At 39.3% G+C, this 26356-nt stretch overlaps 3 protein-coding genes across 8 annotated transcripts in view; all 3 read right to left on the bottom strand.

The window, feature by feature from the left end:
- Positions 1 to 5067: 5067 nt before the first annotated feature.
- LOC127368412 (cytochrome c oxidase subunit 7A2, mitochondrial-like) lies at positions 5068 to 10469 on the bottom strand. Its single transcript, XM_051409251.1, has 4 exons — positions 10355 to 10469; positions 9940 to 10029; positions 6113 to 6197; positions 5068 to 5295 (listed from the first exon to the last, which is right to left on the bottom strand). Exons 1-4 carry the CDS (start codon positions 10370 to 10372, stop codon positions 5243 to 5245), a joined length of 246 nt encoding a protein of 81 aa, XP_051265211.1. The 5' UTR covers positions 10373 to 10469; the 3' UTR covers positions 5068 to 5242.
- Positions 10470 to 11231: 762 nt separating this feature from the next.
- Positions 11232 to 16771, bottom strand: LOC127368383 (cell cycle control protein 50A). The gene is made up of 7 exons (XM_051409200.1): positions 16339 to 16771; positions 15434 to 15553; positions 15246 to 15353; positions 14526 to 14613; positions 14289 to 14435; positions 13995 to 14201; positions 11232 to 13612 (listed from the first exon to the last, which is right to left on the bottom strand). Exons 1-7 carry the CDS (start codon positions 16582 to 16584, stop codon positions 13419 to 13421), a joined length of 1110 nt encoding a protein of 369 aa, XP_051265160.1. The 5' UTR covers positions 16585 to 16771; the 3' UTR covers positions 11232 to 13418.
- Positions 16772 to 17453: 682 nt separating this feature from the next.
- The window catches only part of LOC127368336 (filamin-A-interacting protein 1), a 36168-nt gene continuing 27265 nt past the window's right edge, over positions 17454 to 26356 (bottom strand). For 4 of the 6 annotated variants that reach the window (XM_051409006.1, XM_051409007.1, XM_051409008.1 and 1 more), the window contains 2 exons: positions 23240 to 26012; positions 21206 to 21794 (listed from right to left, as the gene is read on the bottom strand). In XM_051409006.1, the coding sequence (XP_051264966.1) occupies positions 21594 to 21794; positions 23240 to 26012 (2974 nt within the window). In that variant the 3' untranslated portion in view covers positions 21206 to 21593. Of the gene's footprint in view, positions 18595 to 21205; positions 21795 to 23082; positions 23148 to 23239; positions 26013 to 26356 lie in introns of those variants that run through there. The other 2 variants (XM_051409010.1, XM_051409011.1) reach the window with 2 other exon arrangements.

The following is a 26356-nucleotide window of genomic DNA, read 5'->3' as shown; positions in this document are numbered from 1 at the left end:
GCAGATGGCAGACAACGTGTATGACGTCGTGTGGGTGAGCGGTTTGCTGATGTCAGCGTTGTGGATCGAGGGGTGGTGGCGGTGGGGTAATGGTATGGGCAGGCGTGTGTTATGGACAATGAACACAGGTGCATTTTATTGATGGCATTTTGAATGCACAGAGATACCGTGACGAGATCCTGAGGCCCATTGTTGTGCCATTCATCCACGACCATCACCTCATGTTGCAGCATGATAATGCACGGCCCCATGTTGCAACGATCTGTACACAATTCCTGAATGCTGAAAACATCCCAGTTCTTGCATGGCCAGCATACTCACTGGACATGTCACCCATTGAGCGTGTTTGGGATGCTCTGGATCGGCGTATACAACAGTGTGTTCCAGGTCCTGCCAATATCCAGCAACTTCACACAGCCATTGAAGAGGAGTGGACCAACAGTCCATACGCCACAATCAACAACCTGATTAACTCTATGAGAAGGAGATGTGTTGCACTGCGTGAGGCAAATGGTGGTCGCACCAGATGGTGACTGGTTTCCGGACCCCCCCAGACCGCCCCAATACAGTGAAACTGCACATTTTTGAGTGGCCTTTTATTGTGGCCAGCCTAAGGCACACCTGTGCAATACCCATGCTGTCTGATCAGCATCTTGATATGCCACACCTGTGAGGTGGATGGATTATCTCGGCAAAGGAGAAGTGCTCACTAACACAGATTTTGACAGATTTGTGAACAATGTTTGAGAGAAATAGGCCTTTTGTGTACATAGAGAAAGTCTTAGATCTTTGAGTTCAGCTTATGATGAAATGGGGAAAAAAGAAAAATGTTGCGTTTATAGTTTTGTTCAGTGTATATATAATATATAATAATTTTTTTACAGCAGCTCCTTTGCCAAAATATCTAAGGTCAGCACCAGGTAGCTTGATAACAGTGTATGTTTCCGGGTGCCCCGTCAGCTCAGTCAGCAGAGCTGGCGACCCATGCACAGAGTTGTTGCAGTGGCCTAGGTTCGAATCTGACCTGCGGCCCCTTGTGGTGTGTCGTCCCCTCTCTCTCTGCCCCCCCCTCCTGTCTATCTCTGGCTGTCACTATCAATAAAGGTAAAACAATAACTTTAAGTGTGTGTGTGTGTTTGCATCCTGTCTTGTTTTAGTAGGAATGGTGGACTTTGACACCAACAATTAAACATTACACAGTTACAGATGGTTACTAACTAGGTGAGAGAATATTCCCATGCTGGAGGTATCCTCTTCAGCAGTCTTTCACTTCTTTGTAAACCATTTCTAGAACTGGTCACAGACTTAATTTCTTTATATTTACAGTCAAACTCTATGAAGCTCTCCATTGCTCAGGGTTTCTTGTTTGCCAGACCACCAGAAGTGCTTTTGTCCCTTGTGTTTTTACAAGAAGAACTTTTTTATTACCTTTGAGCATCAGACTGCTGTCCATGTTTGAACTCAGTGGATTCAAACATCAACCGGGGAGTCTTCACAGACGGACAGCTGGGTTCAGGTCCAGGTTCAGGTTCAGGTTCAGATCCAGGTCCAGCAGAGTCTGCTGTGTTCTGCTGCTCTGGACTTCAACACAACACAACACACACACACACACACAGCTTTGAGTGTGAATAATGATGGTGCAGTGATCTGAGTGCTGAGCTCTGACATGGAGAAGAGTCATGGACAGTTAGAGATCCTCATCTCACCTCTGAGCTTTGGTCCTTGTGTCATGTTCCCCACACAGAGTGCTTTTAGAGGGAGGGACTCCCTCCTCTCTGTCCTCACACTGATCCATAGCAGAGCCCACACCTTCACACAGACACAACAACATGCTCATTCATTACAGCAAGCTTTACATCACACTGTCATTCTTCATTCTACCACCAGATGGAACCAAAGTAACACATTATTTTACAGATTTCCAGTTTGGATAAAGGTTTCAGAAACTACTTGTATACAGTTGTATTTGTTGTCCACTAAAGAGCTCATATGGAGCAAGACAGTCTTTCTGCCTTCAAGTAGTTGTGGAGTAAAACAACAGGTTCATAAGATAGTTCGTAAAATACAAACTCATGTAAGTGTCATGTTGAAGGACTGTCTGAGATTGGATTCAGTTTGACTTCTTTCATTAATAAAAGTGAAGTCATGACGTGTATTTATAATAATAACTGACTGAATGTACATGAAGATACTGATTCCATCATTTGTAGACAGAAGTTGTTGAACCAGAAAATACTTTTTAACCTTCTCATCTATTTTGTTGAATATGTTTAAGGGAACTTAATTGTCCTGGTTATGTTCATTGTTTGTTTGAGCCGACAGACTTTTATAAAACATATTAGCTGTTGAAAATTAATGAAATATTAACATAATTTTAGCAAAAACAGGTTTAAATAAGATCAAATATATCTGCTTTTTTCTTTTATAATCACTGCAGTCATATTTGATGATATCTTGTTAACTTTATCTCAGTTTGACCTTTGCTCTTTAATCAGTGATGTATGATAAGGATGTTAGTTTCTATTATTTTATGGTTGAACTAGTTGAACTTCCATGTTTCACATTAACACACAAACTAAAATAAAATATGAATAACTGAGACAATGACAGTGTCCAAGTAAAATCTGCAGACTCACTGTGATAAAGATATTCCATTATCCACAAACAGAATGTACTGTGATTGATGACAGTGATTGACTGTAGTTTATATAATGTAAGATTTATTTTATATGAATATCATATAAAGATACTGATGTTGTTATAAGATTTATACATAGAGCTAGCTTAGCATGAGTGGAACAATGGATGGTACACAGCGAACATTCATGTTATTGTCTCTAATGCTGTGGCTGACAGAATACAACAGTCCTGTAATAAATCCAACCTTTGTGAAACTGGCAGCAGTTGATTCAATCTGTGCTCATTCTTTAGTTTCATGGTGTTGATGTACTGGATCACATTTTATTCTTCAGCTGTTTCTAATATTGTTTGCTCCTCTGTATACGTTTGTAAATGAAGGAGATCAAATATTAGACACAGAACTACAACAGCACCACAATGAATCAACTACAGTCATCTCAACTAAACTCTACAGTCTGCAGTCAACAAAGCACCACAGCACATCACTACTGTTATCAGATCAGTTTCACTGCACAAACGGAAACGTGGTTACGTTACCTTCTGATGGTGGAAATAATCTGCATGGAGCTGATGAGTGAAGGTGAATTAATGAGCAGCTCACCGGTCAACCAGGAAACCAACCAGAGAAAGAACATGTAACTGACAGCAGGAGCTTTTCAAAGGTCTGTTGATTCACATACAGTCTCAACTCTCTGTATTCATCTTCAGACTGAAGTGTTCTTTAAGGAAATATGATCACAGAGCAGCTCTGAACCTTGGAACCAACAACCTGGAACAACAAGTCAAACATTAATAGACAGTATAAAACCTTATCAGCAGAGGTGTAGGACTATTTGTTTATGCAGCGGGCTGTGCCCACGGTTAAGTTGTGACTCATTTCAAAGGAGAAAACTACTGTTCACTGTAACTGAGGGCATGACCTTATATGAAACATATTGATAACATAGTAATCTTCATTTTATCAGGCAGTCTCACTGAGATTAACTCTCGAGGCAACTTGTGGGACCAAACATGAACACTCTGCGTTTTTGACTTGTTTGATTCTCAATATATCAGTTTAAAGGCTAATTGTATGAAACTTGGCCAGGATTTGTTTTTATTATTATTTTTAAAATTCCATGATCCCCTCTATTGTAAGGTGTATAGGAAAGGAGATTTGCATATATACCTACAACCTTTCACCTCGGGCCCGACTTGGACACATTGACTCCCATTATAACCACATATTTTTGATATACTGTAATCCTGATGAGTACCTAATAAATCTAAGCTACTACCAAAAAAAAAAAAGAATTAATAAAAACTTTATATCTATGGTTAGGTCTGAAGTCGTTGAAAAGATTTGATGTGGTGAAAGCGAAAAAGAAAATGTATATATGACATTTTTATTACACTTTTATGAAGGACCATTTTGGGTCCCAAGGTTAAAACTTGTATGTTCATTTTAAAGGTGCCTCAAGGGTTAAGATCTGGATTCAACAATCACACAATGAATTAATAAAACAGGAGCAAGAATCACAGAAAACATCAAAAATAATAAAGCTTTACATGTTTTATATAAAATGTGTATAGTGCCACATCTAAGGTTATGGTGGTGTACTGTAGTTATTAGATTTAAATCAGAGTATTCAGTTCAGTTCAGTTCGATTCAATTCAGTTTTATTTGTATAGCGCCAATTCATAACAGAAGTTATCTCAGGACACTTTTCAAATAGAGCAGGTCTAGACCGCAATGGCAATCTAGCAGGACCATGGCAGGAGGCTCCACCAGGATCGATAAGAACCTGCGAGACGAGAAAGCACAAGAACTCCGGGGAAGAAGTGAAGTTAGTAACATGCATTAATGGAACATGAGTGAGTGCAGAAAGAGAGAGGAAGAGAGGAGCTAAGTGCACCATGGGAAATCCCCCGATAGTCTAGGCCTATAGCAGCATAACTAAGGGATGGTTCAGGACTCACCTGATCCAGCCCTAACTATAAGCTTTATCAAAGAGGAATGTCTTAAGCCTACTCTTGAATGTGGTGAGGGTGTCTGCCTCCAGAACCACAACTGGAGCCACTGATAACTGTTGATGGCAGTTGGTGATTAATTTTCTCTCTAATAGTAATAATTTTATTATAGAAGAAGCTCATAAAGTCATTTCTACTTAAGTTTATGGGGATATGTGGCTCAATAGAGCTGTGACTCTCTGTCAGCCTGGCTACAGTGCTGAACAGGAACCTAGAGTTATTCTTATTTTCTTCCAGTAGTGCTGAGTAATAGGCTCCTCTGGCATTACGGAGGGCCTTTCTATAGGTTTTAAGATTATCTTGCCAAATTGAGCGATATTCTAATAATTTGGAAGAGCGCCATTTCCTTTCAGATTTCCTACTCTGACAGAATCATTTAGACACATTTAATGTAAAACACAGCAGAGACTCAACAGGTTGTAGTCATGAGAGGTTTTATTTATTGATCCTCAGGTCATCAGAGAGTGTACAAGAAATAAATATTGATCCCATGAACATGAAACAAGTGACAGGAAACAGGCAGAGGATTATCTTTTATACAACATAGAGCTTCTGGCCGGTCTTTAAAGGGAAGTAAACAGCTGGAGCATTTTCACTTCTTAGGGAACGCCGCCTTCACCAGTTCATACACAACGTACCCGGTCCCTGAAAGGAGAACCAGGCTGGTTAGTCAATGTCACACTAACACAATAAAAGCAGTTTGACCTGCAGATTAAATGAGTTTCAGGAAAAAGGGAAAACACTGATTTTAAAAAGCAAAATGTCGGCAGATGTGATTATTTGAATATTTGTCAGTTTTCACAGTAAAATTCCTCTTGGGACGTTTCTGATCTCTAATCTCTGATTTACGGGGCGGTTACATAAATTATTGATCTGCACGATACAATAAAAACATCATACTGAGATTATTTTGACAGATGGATCAGGATTATTGAGAGTCTGTAGAACTACAGTGCTTCATTATAATGCTGTTTGTCATATTTTATCTTTATAAGACAAACTGCTGAAATAAAACATTTTGATTAAAGTTCTTTTTACTAGGTTTCTTTTCACAATACAAATAAATTCTAAATGAAGTCAGTGTCACTTAATCTTAAACTATAATGTCAAGATGTAAGCCCACTGTGAATATTTCTTATGTTTCTTTACACGCCTAAAAATGAAAAACTCCCTGTGAAGCTTTGGCGACCCCCAGTGGGGGTCCCGACCCTCAGGTTGAGAACCACAGGATTATGAGAACAAAGTTCCTTCAGTGTTGCTACAGCTGTGAAATGATGTGAAATTATTGTCTATTTCTCTGATTCGCAGACTTTCTTTCTTCCACTATAAATTACTTTCATTCTATTTAAAGTTCAGAGACACGTTTTCTTTCTCACTGTGGTGGACTTTCAGAGAAATGACAAATAAAAGGATTGTGCAGGAAAAGAAGGCAGCGAGTTGCAGTCGGAGCAGATCTTCTCACCTAGGATGGTGAGGGCCATCGTTGTCCTGTACAGCAGAGCGTCGGCGGTTCCTCCTTTCAAATGAATCGGTATCCCGTCGTTCTCCTGCAGGAGAGACACAGCGGTCAAAACCTCAAACAGCAACTAACGGATCCCAACAACCACATCCACAAACACTACAGCACCGAACAGGATTAACCCGCCTCGGGGAGCGCAACGTACCCGACCTTTAGGAATCTTTGGTCAACAAATGTCCCAAAAGGTCCGAGTGGTTTTCAGTTGCTGCGGTTCATCATGCAGGCTGGAGTCACTCGTTGCAGGTTATAGAGAAGCAGGAGATCAAACCAGCCATAAAACTAGTGTTTAGTCTACGAGTGGCCTCAGCAGCCGCTAACGTTACCTTTAAGTTCTTCACAGTAACACCAGCAGAGACGATCTGAGGCTCAAACTGATCTGAGTCTCAGTTCATCACTTCCAAAGATCCTTCAACCTCCTGCAGGGACCCTTTAACAGCATGTGCTCACAAACCCTCCCATAGTTCACCGGTAGGCATCCTATTAACAGTTTATTCCTCCTTTAAAGACACAGGCTCATTACAGGTAGGTGGTGTCTGGTTTATGTCTTAAACACGGATTATTTCCAGGATATTTTGCCGTTATCTTTAAGATAATAATCAATATTCAGGTTATTTACGCCGTCCATCAGGTCAGATTCAGTCAGATTCCTCTTGAAATAGAGCGAATCAATATCAGTGTTACAGTTGTTACGACCACATGAACCAACTTTAATTTCCTGTATGAGATTAATTTACCAACCACAGCCGAACTTTACAACTATACTTTAAATAATCAGTTTATAGTGTTTATACCACCATTTTAAAAAAGTTAACATGTTAAAGTTTTGTTTTCAGCAGTAGACAGACAACATTAGTGCGTGTTAGTGGTCCGGTCCAGTGTTGTCGGTGCCGGTGCACACGTCTTTATAAAAATACAGGTTTTTGTTCCTATATGACAAATTATATATTATAAAAAGACCATTTGTTATTGATATCCTGGAAAAAAGGTTCTGTTTGCACCATAAAACGGTTTATAATGAATTGAAATATTTAATGTGTTGTATTCCGACCTTTACTCACTCAATATAAAATAAATACAAACAAACAAACAAAATAACGGATTAAATTCTGCACACATGTTGGTATTAAAATGTACAATAAGTACAATAAACCACTATAAAGCACATATTAAAGATCTGCATGCATTAAAAATGTCTTTGTTAAAAGTTAAAACTGATATAAATGTAATGAAATCAGTGACACTACAGTTTGTGTCCACAGGGGGCGCCAGAGTGTGAACCCAGTGAAAGCTGCAGGTTGTTGCTTTAATCAGCGTATTCAGATTATTACTCACTGCAGCTCAAACACAACAACATGCAGAGTTAGTTCTCCTTCTACTTATCTGTGGAGCTAAAAGGACAGAAAGGGAAGTTTCGAGGCTTCAAGAGGAGAATCGTTGCTGAAGAGATGAAAACGTGCAGCAGTCAACGCGAGTAATAATCAGTCTGCAGAGCCAGTCTCACTGCTGCTGCTCCTTCATACAGTCTGAACACTGAACCACGTCTGTGTGAAACTGTTGGAGGACAGTTATTCTTTAAGGTTTAATCTCTTTACTGCCAGAGGATCACAAAGTGTTTGCTACTTGACCTCTGCGATTATAAAACACGTCTGCTTTCAGGCTTAAAGAGAGTTTCTGAGGAAACTTTAAAGGATTTTATTACGCAGCAACGTTTCTCACAACTCCCAAGAGTCTCAGTGATTCTGTAGACAGAAAGTCAATAACGCTCCGCGCACCTGTTCGTCCCACATGAGCCTGAAAATATCAAAGCATGATTTCTGTCCTCTGTCGACCAGCAGCCGTTCTCTTATTCTGTGAATGTGCAGTAACATTGTTTTATAGCCTGCAGATGTTACTGGTGGTCAACAACTCTTGAGATCATGTAAAGATGTAAACAGCTGCTGGGTAACTTTAAATGTTCCCAGCATTACAAACAGTTTGATCACCGGTACAGACGCTGATATTTGACATGATACTGCAAATATATAAAGAGACCAAAACAAATTTAGTTGCTTTAGACAACAACCTTCCAGATTACTAAAATAAACACATTAAACTTCAGACATTAATAACAGAGTTTAAAGATAGTTTAAGGAGCTTTTTATGCCTTTATTTTGAAAGGACACGTTAAACCTGTAAAGAGAAATAAAATAAAAGAGAAATAACATTAAAGAAGATAAAGAGGACACGTGTTAATCTGTATTAATCTGTATTAATCTGTGTGACTGTATTAATCTGTATTAATCTGTGTGACTATTAATCTGTATTAATCTGTGTGTGTATTAATCTGTGTGACTGTATTAATCTGTGTTAATCTGTATTAATCAGTATTAATCTGTATTATTAATACATTATTTGTGACTGTATTAAACTGTAATTATTAATCTGTGTGACTGTATTAATCTGTGTTAATCTGTATGGAATCAGTGTAATTGTATTAAACTGTATTGATCTGTGTTGATCTGTAGTTAATCTGTGTTAATACTGTATTATTTATGTATTAATGTAATTATTAATCTGTGTTAATCTGTATTAATCCGTGTTACTTATTAAACTGTATTAATCTGTATGACTGTATTAATCTGTATGACTGTATTAATCTGTGACTGTATTAATCTGTGACTGTATTAATCTGTGTGACTGTATTAATCTGAGTTAATCTGTATGACTGTATTAATCTGTATGACTGTATTAATCTGTGACTGTATTAATCTGTGTGACTGTATTAATCTGAGTTAATCTGTATGACTGTATTAATCTGTATTAATGTGTGACTGTATTAAACTGTATTAATCTGAGTGGAAGCAGCATGTATTTGTATTAATCTGTATTGATCTGTGTTAATCTGAGTTAATCTGAGTGGAAGCAGCATGTATTTGTATTTATCAGTATTAATCAGTATTAATCTGTGTTAATCTGTATTATTAATCTTATTTATGTATTAATCTGTAATTATTAATACATTATTTATGTATTAATGTAATTATTAATCTGTATTAATCTGTGTTAATCTGAGTTAATCTGTATTATTAATACATTATTTATGTATTAATGTAAGTATTAATACATTATTTATGTATTAATGTAAGTATTAATCTGTATTAATCTGTGTTAATCTGAGTTAATCTGTATTATTAATATCATCTGTATTTATCTGAGTTAATCTGTAAGTATTAATACATTATTTATGTATTAATGTAAGTATTAATTGTGTTACTGTGTTAATCTGAGTTAATCTGGGTGGAAGCAGTATGTATTTGTATTAATCTGTATTAATCTGTATTATTAATACATAAATAATGTATTAATGTAAGTATTAATCTGTATTAATCTGTATTATTAATACATGAGTTAATCTGTATTAATAATTAATTAATACATAAATAATGTATTAATGTAATTATTAATCTGTATTAATCAGTATTAATCTGTATTATTAATACATTATTTATGTATTAATGTAAGTATTAATCTGTGTTAATCTGTATTAATCTGTGTTAATCTGTGTTAATCTGAGTTAATCTGTATTATTAATACATTAATAATGTATTAATGTAATTATTAATCTGTGTTAATCTGTATTATTAATACATTATTTATGTATTAATGTAATTATTAATCTGTGTTAATCTGTATTAATCTGTATTAATCTGTGTTAATCTGTATTAATCTGTATTAATCTGTGTTAATCTGTGTTAATCTGTATTAGTTAATCTGTGTATTTGAGCCTTTACCTGGAACAGTTTCTGTTTCTGCGGGACTTTGTTGTCCAGCTGTCGGCGGACCGAGCTGCTGAAGCTCCGCAGCGCCACCTTCTGGATCTCCTGGGAACAGCAACAGAGCGGGAAACTGATCACACACAGATTACAAACTCCCGCTGAACGCTGCTGTCTCTGTAACCCTCAGATTATTCACTCTTTATCTCTCTTTATCTCTCTTTATCTCTCCGACCAGAGGAAACAGCGACTCTCTCTCTCAGCTGAAGCTAACTCTGACCCCGGCTAACCGTTAGCATCGTGACGTCCTTCCTCCGCGGCTGTCACGCGACCGATCAGCTGAATGACTTCAATACTGATCGATACTGATCGATAGTGATCAATAGTGATCCCACAAGGTGAAACACAAACAGTAAGAAGAGATAACACTTACAAAGATGTGTCTGTTCATCCTCTCGGTCTGTCTTCCACCGCACAAGGACACCGCAACACTTCCGCTGTCTGCCTCTTCTTCTACGCGCAGATTACCGGCAGTCTGTGTGTGTGTGGCCCCCTACAGGCTGAACGGCGCAGTGACACCCTCCATTATTATATTACTTTATTCTCTTATTATTTTATTTATTACATCAATGTAATGTTTACATCAGTGTTCATTTATGTTCCTAAAATATGAGCAATATATGAGGAATTTATACATATATACTATATTAATTAATTAATTTTATTTATAGTTCATTATCATTTATTGGTGATGTTTATAAATAAACTTTTATTTTATTTATTTAATGATCTTTATAAATAAACTTTTATTTTATTTATTTAATGATCTTTATAAATAAACTTTTATTTTATTTATTTAATGTTTAGTTAATAGTTATTTTTTAATGTAGTTTTGAACTCCTCGGCCTGTTTTTTGCTGTATCGTGTAAATTTGCTCCTGGGGATCAATAAAACCATGTTAGGGGAAAATATAATAATATCTTACATATCAGCACTTAAAGCCTTAAAGCACAAACTCAATATTTGGGTGTGTACGGCACATTTATCAGTACTTTATTAACAATATGGTATGATGTAACTTCACCTTTTAACATTTTCTCAAGATCAACATTATTGTCATATTATTTATTTGAAATAGGTTCAAGGTTATTTTATTTGTACCCACGAATAGACTCATTACTCTTTTACTCTTGACAAAAACACAAAAACAATTCAGACAAATGTGATATAAACATTATAAATGATAATAATTTACAGTAAAGTTGATTAATGTGCTTTGTCCATATAAATAAATGTCAAACACAGAAACCTTTAATTTAAATGACAAATTTATTCTTTTTAAGCAACAATACAACACAGATGAGTATCAAAAGAAATTCAGTGCTTTTCATGTTGATGAGATAATAAAATAAATAAAACATTTTTACTCAGCGTATTTCCACATGCAGCCTGTATTAATCTGAATGTGGCAGGATTTGAGTGTTAACTACTCGTGTGCGTTAGATTCACCGTCAGCAGTGTAAATGTTAACAAACACATTTAATCACATGTAGTTTCATCATGCTGCATTTATAATCTATTATTACTGCATGTAAACGACAACGAACGAAGCTACAGCGACGTGTCTGTGCACGTTTCTGGATTCATTTACATTTTAAACCTTTAGACTCAAACCTGAGCTCGCACGCATAGTTTCAACTGTCTTCACTAAAGCTTTGAGTCAAACTCTTAAGTTCTCAAATAAACTAATAATAATAATAACTAACATTTTTAAGTTTAACAAACAAATTTTTTTTTTCGATTTCTTAATTTAATATATATAATTTAATATTTTCAATTGCAAATATTTCATTTCCAAGCACCAAAATAATGAAAAATCAAATTCACAGCTCAGTTAAAGTTTTAAAAAAAAAGTTAAATACTGAATTTTCTGTATTTAAAAGTAAATTAGAAAAAAAGGTATGTCAGCAAACTGTTTTACATTTTATTTAAAAACTTCAAAGTTTGACCTAAAACTTAAACATTTAGTGAAATCAGTTAAAATTATGAATTTTCTCAAATATTTTTTTACAGTGTGCAAACACCGGCTCTCCAAACGTTTCTTAAAATGAAATACGTAAAGAAACGAAGCTGCTCCCAAACATTTTGTGCTCCGTGGAACTTGCGCGTGAAAGCGTGAACTTATAGTTCGTAAGAAGGTTAAAGTCGCAGACGAAACGAGGCACAAAGACGAGCCGCTCAAGCAGCTCGGTAATCACATTAACGTCTCTGCTAACCAGCATGCAGCTTAAAGAAACGCTCCAGCTCACCTCCACTGAGATCCTACAGGCGTCAGAACATTATATATTATCTATATGTTCCTTACTGCTCATCAGCTATATGCTAATTCAATGCCCTCGCTTTAATGCCACGATATAGTTCTAGTGGGAAAACATTAAATACGTGTTCATTTTGTTTTATTATCTGTGGATTAAAAGCAGTACAATCAGCCTTTAAGGTTTGGATGGTCTCAATACAATATTCACAGGCTACACGTATGATAAGAGTCGGTGTAATCGTCCCTCCTGTGTAAATTAATGTTAATGAGTTCACAACTCCAAACGCCTTTTACAGTACACGTATGGTCAAAGGATTCAGTTTAATGTCACAGAAGACAAAGACAACAAGTAAATATTCACATCTGAGAAGCTGGAAGCAGAGAATTTAGGGTATTTCTACCAAAACAAAATCAATCTTTTACAGCGGGGGGTTCTTAAAGTCCGGATCCAGACCCGTGTTCCTCCTGTAGACAGAAGCTAGCGGCTCAGAGAGGCTAACTCTCTGGTGTTTGTGGTCGAGTGGCGTCGTCAGTCGCTTTATCGCAGACACACAAAGTGTTTCGTTTTCTTCAGTTTGTCGTAAATGTCAGTGATTCATTATTTTATCACCAATCGCTCATTAAAAGTCAGAGGCCGAGCTTTAAGAGATAGGTTTGAGAACGGCTGTTTATCAGTGTCGATTCTGAATGAAGGTTTCGCAGTCGAGATGAAGAGGAGGAGGAGGAGGAGGAGGAGGAGGGAGGAGGAGGAGGAGGAAGAGGAGGAAGAGGAGGAGTGACTAAAGCGTACTCTTTCAGTGTACGGCATGAGAGTGTTGTATTTGGACTGACGTGTCCTCGTGGTTTTGGTCCCGGTAAAGCACTGCGGTCGTTTTACAGTTTCTGTCTGAAGGTTTCCAGATTAAATCTCGACGCTTTCAGACCTGATAGAAACTCTCTGAAGGCAGCTGATCATGTGACTCATCAGTCTGATACTCTAACGCTCGTCCTACCAGGAAGTAAAAGCGTTCAAAAGTTGTTATACGTCGACTGCGGTTGTAAGTTTTTTGGCTACTTTTCTATAAATTTTGGCAAATAATCAGGCACCGTCAAGCAACCTAAAACCCTAAAACCCTAAAACCCTGTCTGATGCTTGTTTCTACCCTCGCTGCAGCAGAGGTGAGCCGGAGGGCGGCCGGTCTCAGTTGGAAATGTCGGCGCTGTTGCTGCGGTTGCCACATTTGTGGTGGATGATGAGCAGGACGACGCCCAGGAAGAAGCAGACGGAGCCCACGGTGATGTAGGCGATGCCCAGGAACGGGTTCTTGCCTCCCATCCAGGAGATGGTGCTCAGGATCATCCGCTTCCTGCCCTCGAAGCTGCGAACGGGATAATCTGAGGTCGACTGGTTAAAGGCGGGAACAGTGAACATCAACATTAGTCTCCATCAAACTGTAACTCTGTAATACTAACTACTAACTAACTAACTAACTCACTCACACGTCGTTACACTGTTTAGTTGCTAATAACACAGAAAAGAAGAGGAATGAAGAAGAATATGTTTACATTATAATTTAATGTAAAGTTTTTTAGATATTTTTGGGGCCTCACACGCAGCAAACATCAGGTCGGAGTCGAACCCGTGGCCACTGCAGTACGGACTCTGCCTCACACAGGGCACCATTTCTACTGGTCCAGCCTATTTTTAGCTTTTCATTTATTATTAATAACTCCACCTCTCCTGAGTGTTTTTGGTGCAGTTTCACATGAAGGATACTGTAGACGACCTCCAGCGTGTAGTTTCCTCGCGGCAGAGTCGGAACCATGCTGCTCGTCTTGTTGATGATGCGGTAGAGTTTGCGGAAGGTCGGCAGGGCGGCGGTTCTCATCCACACGATGAAGTCCTCGTTGATGAAGCCGTTGTTGTCTGCAGCCGTGTCCAGCTCGTAGACGGGCTTGCGCCAGTTCACCGGCTTCGAGGTGCCTGAAACAGAAAGAAACAAATAAAGTGAAGGTGCCGTTTCCATGGACACTCGGAGGTTAATGACACAGAACAAGCTGCTGCTGATACCTTGGAAAGAGGCTGTGATGTTTGAGCTGTCGCCTCCAGGGTTCCTGAACTTCACGTGCTTGTCGGTCCACCAGGCGATGCCGGTGTTGGTCAGAGGAATCTGGACTCTTGTGCCGTTGGGATCGTTGTAAAACAGCTCCAGCGTGTCTGTCGGGTAAAGGGAAAGACGATTGATTAGAAATTAAATCTGATATTGATGATTGGTATCAATCTAAACAGAGCGGGAAGCTGGCTCACCGTTGAACATGCTGTTGGCGATCGCTCCACACGGCGCAATCGGCTTGCCGTCGTGTTTAGCGTATGGCTCGCACTCCTTACTGGGTTCCTGCGGTTGAGGAGGAGACTACAGATAAATAACGCTGCGTGGACTTCAGGGACTTCTGTTTGGTGTTGGGTTTTTTTAGAAACAAGCTATTTTGATGTTTTTTAAGCTCACTGGCACCTCATTAAAACAACAACAACAACAACAACAGCTGTTAGTAATTATAATAGAAACCGAATAATTTAACATATTTTGGAGTTAATTATGTATCTATGTCAATCATGATCTTGTCTTTTCAATCAAACTTCAACACCTTTTTATAATAAGTGTGTGAGAATATGTGCATTATATTTTAAGTGTATATCAACAGTATATAGAAAATAGATCCATGATAAGTGTTCTAATGGAAAAATAAAAGGTAAAATTTACTAATTAGGGAAAGAGAACATCCAGCTGCCTACTACTGTTTACACTATAATTAGTTCACACACAACTCTAATCATCAGTTTCAGCTGTATGCAGTTATTCTATAATTATTTCTATTTATTCCTGGTTGTTCTTTCCCTGATGTCTTTTTTTATTTAATATTATTATTTTTTTATGTTCTGTAAACCAACTTTAAGGTCAGTACTGTCTCAGGATGTTTAACTTTATGTATTTTAAATGTTACTGCAGACGTCCGGTTGAAGTCGTACCTTGAGGGAATCCACGTTTCCATTCAGCTGACTGTCGTCTCTGGACTTCACGTAGCGACGGTGGTTCTGGTAGAAGTTCGAGAGGCCGTAGTACATGAAGACGTTGCTCTGTGGATTCAAATACAAGTGTAAAAGACGGCTGTCCAAACGGGCTGTGAGAGTGTTTATGGAGAGTACGTTTGTCTCACTTCATACGGCTGCTCCAGGTAGAACGGCACCGTGCAGGTACACGGCCGGGTGCTGTTCCAGCTGAAGTTCTGGGAGCAGTTGAAGCACGGACTGGACATGTCGACGCCTGTGTAATCAATCTGCAGACGAGGAAAGCAAACTTCTATCGTTATATAGCACTTTGTAAAACGGCAGCGAAGTGTACAAAGCAAACAAAGTAGTTTTCATGTTTTAAGACGCTTTTTAATCAAAACACAGTTGATCTGGAACAATTGATCTGGATTTCACTTTATGTGCTGGAGGAAAATAACAAAGAGGAACAAAGGATAAATACTTATTAAATATTGTGGAAATGAAAGTAATGAATGAGACACATGGTCGAAGGTCTGTTGTGTTATTGGCAACAGTACAATATATATATTCTGTCCTGTCAACATACCAAACTCCATTTGGAAATCGTCCATTTTAGTGTTTCCTCTTAGCTGAGTCATGGTAAAGTCTGTAAATCTCTAAACAAACCATTTCTGTAGAGTCATTGTGTATTAAAGCCAAACATGCTTCACATGTTAGTAACATATTCTGGAGGAGGAAAGTGGGAACAGCAAGCAAACTGACTCAACAATGTTAATCAAATGTTGGTTTGATTACTGAAACAAAAGCTGAATTTCGTTTAAATATAGGCCGAATAAACTGACAGGATGTAAAGTTTCACACAATGTCAACAGGATGAGTGGAAATCTACCGACATTAAAGTTACAAACAAATTGTTGTTTTTTTAAGTGGAGTTTGGCGTTAGAGGCCACAGCGGACATTAACAGTGTGTGTGTGGAATATAACATTAATTATTATTTATTATTATTATATATATTGTTATTATATTTGTTATATATTATTAATAACACCATCCCACTGATATCTACGTTACCTCAAACTCTTTGATGTTGTTGGACGTCACGTACAGGCCGATGCCGATGGGGATGAAGATGAGTCCGATGATGAAGAAGGCAGGGAGCACGGTTCCCGCGGTGAGGATGGGCTGCCAGGCGGGCAGTCGCTGCTGTTTGAACGCGGTGTTCTCGGGCTTCTTGCCCCGCAGCGTCCCGCCGCCTCCGGGCCCGGACACGGTGATGTGTCCGTCCTCGTCTTTGGCGTTGTAACTGGACGCCATCATGATTAGCTACCGCTGTTAGCCACCTAGCGCCCCCCCCCGACATATAACGACTACTGGCGGAAGTTACCGAACCGCGCTGGCATTAGTTTTCGGCTGTTCGGGGATTTAATCCATTATTTTAACCTCCCGACGGCTGACGACGGCAGCTCCTCCAGGAAGTGTACTATCGATAACAATGACGTCACTGGTTTGGTGCCGAGAGAGTGGTGCGTTCAGTGACTGTCGGAAATATGAGTTTGGACATTCAGTGCATTTATGGACGCTCATTTCTGTCGGAAATTAGTTGCATAAAGAAATGAATTTACAAAACATGCGCTTACTGTATAATTCATTCATTCAATCAAATGAGTATTTTAAATATTTGTTTATGTGTAATTATCTTTAATTAAACATTAAAAAGCCAAGATTTTATGTAAAATGAAAGCTTAAAAATGTATTTTAATTATTGAAAATATATCTTTTTATTCATTCATGATACGTCATGTCATGATAATTGATAATAGAGGTGACGGTTATCTGTTCTAAATTTAAACAGCTACATGTTTATATTTTAAATCTGCATTTAATTTTGTTGCTGCACATCTTTGTTGTCGTGTTGTTGTTTTCTCACTTTCAGACTTCTGCTACCAACAGTTAACCAGGTTATTTTCTACAGGCTGAAATCTGTTTGTATATTTTCTTTCTGGAAAGACACACAACAAGTCCTTTATATGTCTGATCTCAGTAAAAAGTTTACGTGAAACACTTGAAGGCATCCGGAGAAAACAAAAAAACACTGTAAATAAAAACGATGAAGAGTTTTATTTAGTTACTGGATAAGAGGAGGAAACAATAATTCACACAACCTGATACAGTCGTCTTTAATTTCACTGTTGATAAGTTTATTTTTAATCACATAAATCCACTGTTGGACAGTTCAAAGTACATCAGTTCATTGTGTATTATATTATTATCATGTGTGAGTAATTAAAGCGTCCCGATAGTCAGAGAATAATCACACAGACGTAAAACAACGTGTGTCCTGTGTATTTAAAACCACCTATAAGTGTTTTTTTAATAGTGAGATTTTCTAAAGAAAACCAAACAGAAACACAATTAATGTGTTCTTACGTTTATACCATCAGATAAACTTTAAACCAACACTCACTCAACGATTCAACCGGCCTACTTTCAGACACTTCAGTAATTCAGCAACTTTAAAAAGAAGATTTTGAATCCAACGTAAAACTAAATTTCCACCGTGTGACAAACCGTCTACGACCAAATCTAAACACACACAGACTCAGAGTGTAATGCTTCCACACCAGAAGATCATATTAATTATTATTATTATATGTTCTCACTGCCAGGTTAAAGGGAACGCAGTCAGATTATTTCTTTATAGAACAGATGAAATATAATTATGACTTATTATTTATTAACTTGTAAGCTAAATGAATTCATTGATTCTGGTATCTTGCAGTGTGACTTTCCTTTAAACAGTCCTCTCCTCTCTCAGTACGCTAACTAACCACAGTGCTGTTTAGTAAAAGAGAAGTCCACTACCTCAGCTAACCCCCAGCCTCAGCCTCAGACTCCCAGAATCCCTCAGTGGCTGACTCAGGCTGTCTGAGGGGAGCGGTGGAAGAAATAAACTGCAGCAGAGCACAAAGAGTTGGGACATATTTATGGTGCAACAGCTCCAAACTCTTTTTTCTTATGTGTATAGGCTGATGTGGTTTTCTCCACTGGAACGACCCTAAAGGACCCGAAAGGACCCTAAAGGACCCTAAAGGACATCATGTTTCTATGCAAATTCCAAACTGCATTTTATCTGTACAAATCTCTTCTTTTCTAACTGCAGCTCTGTTTGCATCACGTCAACAACATATAAGAGGAACTATAACGTTGCTGTAGTGAAAAGGTGAACCGGTGCTTCTCTGTTTGTCCTGGAGCTTCTGTCCGTCTTCAGAAACCTTCAGATCTCCGCTCAGAGTCGAGTGTTAGCTGAGGCAACATCCATCACCAGACCTGTGGTTGGAAATTACAACAAATGTGTGTCCTTGAAGGGCACATTGGTTTAATTCTGGCTCAACAATCACATTTATTCTCTCCTTCGCTAACATGTATTAACTAGCTCCTACTTTTAGCTCTGTTTGTGGTCTCCACCACCTCCTGAGAAAAATATATGTCTCTTTAGCTGCTGGATGTTCCACTTTCCATTTACAAAGAGCAGTTTGATTAATTAAAAGATATTGATTAGTAAAGCTTTGACAAAAATCTACAGTTAGAAACACAATGAGCAGCTAAATAAATGGTTGTAAGTGGAGCTGTAAGAAAATAATAAAGAAAATAATATTTCTCAGACAAAGTTAGAAATAAGAAGAATAATTAAATAATTAATATAATGGGATATTGAACAGATTGTAACAGTTTAAAGGTAGAGACAGGTTTAAAGGTCCAGTGCGTTGCATTTAGTGGCAGATGTCCTCATCAAACAGTGTATAAGCTCTATGTTCTCTATGTAGTTGAGTTCTTCCATTATCCCAAATGTTTCCAACAATGTTCAAATCTGTCATTTTATTCAGGTAACGCTGCGTTTCACCGGTCGCCTGTCGATGGCGCCATATCCCCTTTGTGCCTGCGTCAGCGTTGTGGTTGTCTGCCAGAAGCTGTCATACATTGACTGTTGATCCAGTCTGAAGCCACATTGTTACCATCCACTGTTTAGATCTTGGTGCTTTTTAACTCTAGATTTGAACCGGATGAAGGATTTTAGTCATCGGACGTCTGGATCTTAAGTTATCAGAGAAGACAACAACTCCCATGATCCCACACTGCTTCATTACATCATCAAACTGCCTCTTGTTATTGTTTGATGTGAGAGACCCCCTAGTGGCAGAAATTACATACTGGACCTTTAATTATGAACCATTTGGGATTTGGATTTAACAAGTAATTTGACTGTTTTCTGACATTTTAAAGACTTAATGATTAATGAATTAATTGTAAAAGTAACAGATGACTCAGATCATGAGTTGCAGCCATATTATATTCATTAACATTCAGTATATCATCCAGCTCAGGGCTCAGAGCTGCTGATGGTTTAAAGTCCTCACAGTAAAAATGACCGACTCATGCTCAGATGTTATTTTAATAATCCTGCTCAGCCTCTGATGTTGTTCCCAGGAACGACATTTGTTCCACCTAAATCTGCCTGCAGCAGCGTCGGGGGAGTCACGGCTAAACAAAAACCCTCAGTTGGTTATGAACCAGTGTTTCTCTTCTTGTTCACCCTCCAGTTTGCCAGATGCTTCCATCTCCCTCCCTCAGCCCCTCGTTTCCTCACACCTACACTCTCTCGTCCTGCTGACTGCTGAAGATAACTGAGGCAGAAGAGTGTGCACAGAAAACATGATGGCCTGCAGATAATTGTGATTTATTGATTAATCAGAGATTACAATGAGAGAACCGTTAGAGGATGTTTGAGGCATTAATCTGATTGATCTGTTCAGAGATGTCACATTTCTAAATCAGTTTCTACCTTTTGTATTTTTATACATGTCCACAAGAGGGAGCTAGATGCTTACTGAGTCTGCTATATCAGTGGTTCCTACCTTTTTCCTAAAGGACCCTTTTCATATTATATTCAAAACTGTACAATGAACCCAAACAGTGAAACTCAGTAACTGCATGAAGTTTGATTTTAAAAAAAGGATTTTATTCAGAATATTTCCTGTGTAGGGAACTTTTTATACAATTCTCTGTATTATATATATATATATATATATATATATATATATATATATATATATATATATATATATATTTAATCAATAATCATACAGACTTAGTATTCTTCTTTTTTGAGTTTTCTTCTAATTGCTCTATCAGCTCTTTGGTTGTTATAATGCAGGATGAGACTGAAGTTTTGTCAGTGTACACTGTGATCTATAATAATAATAATAATAATAATAATAATAATAATAATATACACTGTATTCAGCTCTTCAGAGTTTTACATCTTAAATAATCCAAATTTTAAAATAACAGTTTTATTTAGTTTAGACTTACTTTTGAACTGAACAAAATGCTGAGGTATAGGCGGACTGTGTATATTTTTAAGTTTTCTTACACCCATTAAAATCAAGAAGCTTCGTGAAGCTTTGGCGACCCCTAGTGGTTGGGAACCAGTGGTCTATGGTCTCGGTATTCTATGATTTCTAAGTGGATTTACTGAAGTTAATTCATGGGAGATGTTATATCCTCGGGAAGTATAAGTCACACTGTATCTATAAATATGTGTATCATCTGCATGTGGTTAGATTTTACTGTGTTATAACTCACTCACTCTGGATAACCACAGAAACCACTGACAACTTTTTCATTAGACTCTCTACCCTAAAATATGTCAGTGTACACTTTGAGTTTTTTCCTATGTCCAAGACGTGTATTATAATTTCACACAAGCCATGGAAACATGACATGAACATGTGAGGTCTGAAAATTAGTTTTCATGGCTGTCGAGCAGTGTTTGGTTTAGCAGCATGAGTTAATAATATGGAGGTTTCCTGGTTGATTCTCACCACCTTTTAAGCTCAAACTCACCATGAACAAATGAATGCTACAAAGCAATGCCATGTTTCAGAGATAAATAGTTTTTATTTTGGTGCCTGTCACAAATGATGATACTGTCACAAACAATTCACAGTGCTCCAGTGAATGGAAACCTCCACAAGCGGTGGGGAAATAAACACATGCTATGAAAAATGTAAATGATGAGAACAAGTTTAGACCTACTGCCAAATATCACCCAGATGAAGTTAATCAAAATGCACAGGAGACATGCAGAGAGATGCTTCATAAAAATAACATAAAACAATCAAAACCTGTCCTTGAAATAACATAAAATATGTTCTGAAAACATGGATAAATGCAAACTGAAGATGACTGAAATAATATAGTGTTTGTACACTGATGTTGCCTGTCACTAATTTTTGGCAGCAGATTGCTGCTTGGTGTTTTCGCCCTCAGCTCTTGCCTCCCATCAAGGAGGCAGAGCCACAAACCGTCGACTTCCTCAGCTCGATTTTCATCGACTGACTCTCGGCCCGCGACTCTAACCTCGTCACCGTCGATACGCCCAGAACCGCCTTGCTGCTCGGTTTCATACCTTTTGACACAGGGATCCGTGTGGCTGCGCTGCGAGCTGACTGCACATCCGAACTGGGCTGGAAAATAAACGACAAAACGGCATAAGGAAAAGATTTGGATCGTAGAAACAGGAAAACACAGAGCTGATCTGTTGTTAACTGTTCTTGTGTAACTACCACAGTTATGTTTGAGAAGGGATTGCACATTTGAGAAGCCCAGTAAGAATGGTTTTGGTCAGCCCTGTTCCAGGATCTAATATCACTGTACATCCCCTGTAACTCAGACATTTAAGTTATCCTGCGGCTCATAGAAATTGTTCTGGGAAGAATCTTGAAAACATGAACAAACAAGATGATTCATTTAAAAATTTATAAGGTTGCTAAAGTTGAGTTGAGATCAAACAAATGCTCCCAGATTAAAGGCGATCGGTCCGCGCCCCAGTGAGGAGACCCTATGTATTGACAGTCAGACTGTGGACCGACTACAGGAACACTAGCTAACTGCTAAAATTGTCTGACGTTATTAGTTTGATGCTTTAATAATGTGGGTATTGATTACTGACACTGACATTTGCTAATTAAAGTCAGTTTCTAACAGCAGTAGGCTGTAAATGGTTCCCCTTTGTGTGCCCTTTTGATGTGCTTGTTATTAATGCTGTTATTAATGACTCCTGATGAAACGTAGTTTGGAGAGCAGACAGACTCATTGTGGAAGATCTTGTAGAGAGGTAAAAAAACAATGCCAGGCACGTGCAGTAACAAAACAGCACGACTGCCTCAGAAACGTCTCTTAGATTAAAGTTAAAGGTCCAGTGTGTAACATTGAGGAGGATCTATTGTAATATAATATTCATAGGTTTGTTTTCATTGGTGTCTTGCACTATGATGCTGCTCAGGACTAGATCATGTATTTCCGCAATTTGCATTGACGTCCTTTTTTCACAGATTTCCAACCCTCCAGTCGGTTTGACTGTAATGTCCAAGGTACTCATGGTCCTGAATCAGGGCTAGACACTTGACTCGGTGCTCATCAAATCAATGCTTACTGGGTCTGTTTACACAAGTGCGTGTTGGTTAACTAGTGTAGTGTCTCGAATATTAATTGATATCAAGTTTGGTAATATTATGTTTGAACAAGGCTTCTTATCTGTACATCTAACTTCTTAAAGTGCAAAACATCCAATTTGGTCACTTCTTGCCTGTGTTTGGTTAAAAGGAGTGAATTTGTCAGTTGGTAGACTTGTGCTTGTCTATATAAGAGCCTTAGAAAGGCCTCACTGGGATGTGGGATCTAATGCATGTCAGATCATTCCAGTGTTAGTTCATATCAGTGAAAGCATACGTTTATAAATTCACTGTTTTATACCTGGAGAGAGTGCTATCTAGGCAGCACACACCACCTGATTTCATTTTGAAACATTTCAGAAGCAACTGCAACGTAAAAGATTAGACATGATTCAGATATTTTTGGCGGAATAAAGTGAAGATAGAAAGACAAAGAGGACACCAGACGAGGCTCTCACCACTGACTGTGTCGGCCTGGAGGATGCCGAGGTGATGGGTGTGATTGTTATGCTGCTTGTCATTTTGCTCTGAGTCGTCTTGCCCACTGAAGATTGGCGTGGGGACCGGAGCACCGTTCCTGTTTGCATTTCCTTGCTGCTTTCTGAGCTCAGACCGAGGGTCAGCACTGGACTACTACAGCCCTCCGAGGGCCTCTTGAACTGTGGACCCAAGTGGATGTGGATCTTGTTGTCTTCTGTTGTGATGATGTTGCTTTTGCCGTTAAATTTCCTGTAAGGAGCTGGCACAGGTTGCTTCTCTGGGGTCACCTTGATCACTGTGCGGCCCGTGGTGACGTTGTGAGGTTCAGGTGACGCACATGCTTCAGCCACAGGAGTGGTACTGACTGTGATGATGGACACCGGTGACTGAAGGCTGTCGGAGCCGTTGGTCTTGTCTGGACTCTTGGCTCTGGAGATGGTGGTTATCGTGACCGGAGATTTGGTGCGATCAAGACCTCCCATCAGTTCCTGGGCATTGCTCTTTGAGTTCACGGTTGTGGGCTTGGGCACGATTGTGATGCGAGGTTTCTGAAGGCCGAGAGTCGGGATGATGGTGGTGCTGGAGAAGAAATCCTCAGCTCGAGGGCTGGTGATCTCCAAGGTGGCAGTGCTGTTCTCGTGATCTGGGGTCACTCGGATGCGCAGTGGCTGTCCTGGCTTTTGGGACATGGTCATCTCAGGCGGATGTAGCAAGGACGCCCCGTTTGTCTTCTCGGGAGTGGTCTGTGTAAGAGTGATGGCCTCCTTCTTTTTCATCCACGGTATCCAGGATTTTCCTGCCCCGAGTTCTGCTGATGCCGGAGGGTATCGTTCAAGAACTGTTGGCTTTTTCAGACCCCGTTGTCTGAGGTTGCTCATTAAGTGGTTTTCCTCAAGGACTGATTTCCGGATGAAGCCGGCCGCAGTCTCTTCCTCAGCAGGCTCACTGGCCATCACATCTGTCTGCACTGCAGTGGAGGTAACAACAACATTGGCCATCCTCCTACCATTCATACTCGGCCTCAAGGCGCGACTGTAGCGCTTGGTGGCTTCCAGCTCCTTGGTGAGGTTGGCCACTTCATGGCTCATGCTCTTCTTCTTCTCCTCCTCTTCCATGAACCTCTGCTGGAGGACAGAATAATCCACCTGCAGCTGGGAGAGTTGGTCCTCCTTGTTCATCAGTTCATGGATTTTCTCCTTCAGGGCCTGGACGTCCACCTGCAGCTCTCTGGTTTTAGCCTCCTCCATCTTGCAGCGGACTCTGAGCTCCGCCTCTGGACTCATGACCTCGCCTTTCTCTATCGCTTTGTTTCTTGCGATCTGGCTTTTCATTTCTTCCAGCAGCTTAGAAAGGGCATTTGCTTTGTCCTGCTCCGTTCTGTATTTCTTCTCCAGTAGATCGTACTCATCCTCTGTTTTCATCAAATCTCCTTCTACCACCTCAAGTTGTTTGAGTCTGCTTTTAAGTCTTTCAATTTCCAGCGTGAGCTCTTTTATTTTGTTGTCGTCGTCTGGATTTCTGTGATTGTCCCTGTTGGCCCACTTTCTCTGCATTTCCTTCTCTGACTCCTCAAGTCTGTCCATTTTTATTTTCATACCACTTAGTTTGGTATTCAGCTCCCTACACTTTTCCTCTTCACTTGCAAGTTTAGTTTTTAACTCATCTTTCTCTTTGACGACAGTCGTCACTTTGACCTCCATTTCAGATTTAAATTTGAGAAGTTTTTTGCTCTCCTCAATCAGCTTCTCTGTGACTTCCGTAACCTTGCCCTGCTCTGCTTTGAACATCTTACTTAAGTCATCACTTTTCTGTTCCTCCTGTTTAAGTCTCTCCGCCATGTTTTTCCTCTCATCTACCAGTATAACCGTAAAGGACTTCAACTTCATAAGATCGTCTTTGAGGACCATTTCTGCCTTTTCAAACTTTGACTCTGAGCTCTCTAGTTCTTTCAACCGGGTTTTCACTGTCTCAAGCTCACCAGCCAGATCTTTCACGACACGTTTCTCTTTTTCAAGGTTTGTATGAAGCTGAGAGCACTCAGTTTTGCTCCTGTTAAAAGCGCCTTCCAGTTTTTCCAGCTCAACCATTCTCTTCTGCAGTTTGTCCACCTCCAACCGCAGCTCCTTGCTGTGGTTCTCTTCATCCTGGAGCTTTTTCTTCAGCTCCCGGCACTGAGTCTCTGTTTTGATGATCTCCTCATCCTTGCCCTCCATCTCCAGCACTCTCTTCCGCAGATTCTCCAGCTCAGTCATGAGAGATGAATTCCCGCACTCCCCTTTGCTGATCTTCTCCCTCAGCTCCTGCAGGTCCTCCTCTGATTTATGCAGCACCTGGTTGCTCTCCTCCAGCTCTTCAATTTTGTGCGCCAATCCAGCCAGCTTCAGTCTAAGCTGGCGGCTTTGGGACTCCTCGTTGGCCAGTTTGGCGGTCATCTCCTCGTGTTCCTGTGCAAACTTGGCTGCTCTATGCTCCAGCTCAGCCTCTAGCTTGAGGACTTTCTGGCCGTCCTCCTTAACGGTGTCAGTGACCGCCACCAAACGTTGCTCTTTCTCCTGCAGCTTCTGAGTCAGGTCCTGGACCTTCTGGCTCTGTTGGTCGATCTGCTCGATGTGCAGCTGTCGCTCGTCTACCAACATCAGGGCAAAGGACTTGAGCCTAACCAGCTCCGCTCTGACCTTCTCCAGCCTCCTGCTGTGGTCCTTGTCCTTACGAGCCTGGTACGCCTTTTCCTGCTCCAACAACCTTTTGAGTCTAAGAAACAAACAGAAGAAAATACAAATGAGTGGGTGTTAACTTTGTTTTAATGTAGATGACACCAATCCTGAATTGATTTTACACCAACATGTTGTTTTGTTTTTATGCCCCTAAGCCAACGGTTCCTCTTTTCTGTCGTAAACTGACGTTATTTTATGGATATTGTGTATCATATAACAATAACAGCACAAAATAACTGACCCTAACTGTGCAATGAACCCAAACAGTGAACACAATTACTGCAGGAAGTTTCTGTAAAATAACAACATGCAGACTTAATAGCCTTAATTGTGTTTTCTTCTCATTGTTCTATTAAATCTTCTGTTATTTTATTTGTGTAA

Source organism: Dicentrarchus labrax, unplaced genomic scaffold (genome assembly GCF_905237075.1).
Source record: "Dicentrarchus labrax unplaced genomic scaffold, dlabrax2021, whole genome shotgun sequence".
NCBI lineage: Eukaryota > Metazoa > Chordata > Actinopteri > Moronidae > Dicentrarchus > Dicentrarchus labrax.
The sequence above is the reverse complement of the archived record's forward strand: the minus strand, read 5'-3'. Positions and strand labels throughout refer to the sequence as shown.

What these genes read in the sequence shown, in the direction of transcription:
- LOC127368412 (XM_051409251.1), bottom strand. An exon ending in AGAAACAGAAACTGTTCCAG is followed by an intron (nt 6,198 to 9,939) that starts GTAAAGGCTCAA and finishes TCTCTCCTGCAG; the next exon opens with GAGAACGACGGGATACCGAT. An exon ending in GATGGCCCTCACCATCCTAG is followed by an intron (nt 5,296 to 6,112) that starts GTGAGAAGATCT and finishes TTCTCCTTTCAG; the next exon opens with GGACCGGGTACGTTGTGTAT.
- LOC127368383 (XM_051409200.1), bottom strand. Translation starts at nt 16,584, where the DNA reads ATGATGGCGTCCAGTTACAACGCCAAAGACGAGGACGGACACATCACC. An exon ending in CATCACAGCCTCTTTCCAAG is followed by an intron (nt 14,202 to 14,288) that starts GTATCAGCAGCA and finishes TTTCTGTTTCAG; the next exon opens with GCACCTCGAAGCCGGTGAAC. An exon ending in CACGCTGGAGGTCGTCTACA is followed by an intron (nt 13,613 to 13,994) that starts GTATCCTTCATG and finishes AGTCGACCTCAG; the next exon opens with ATTATCCCGTTCGCAGCTTC.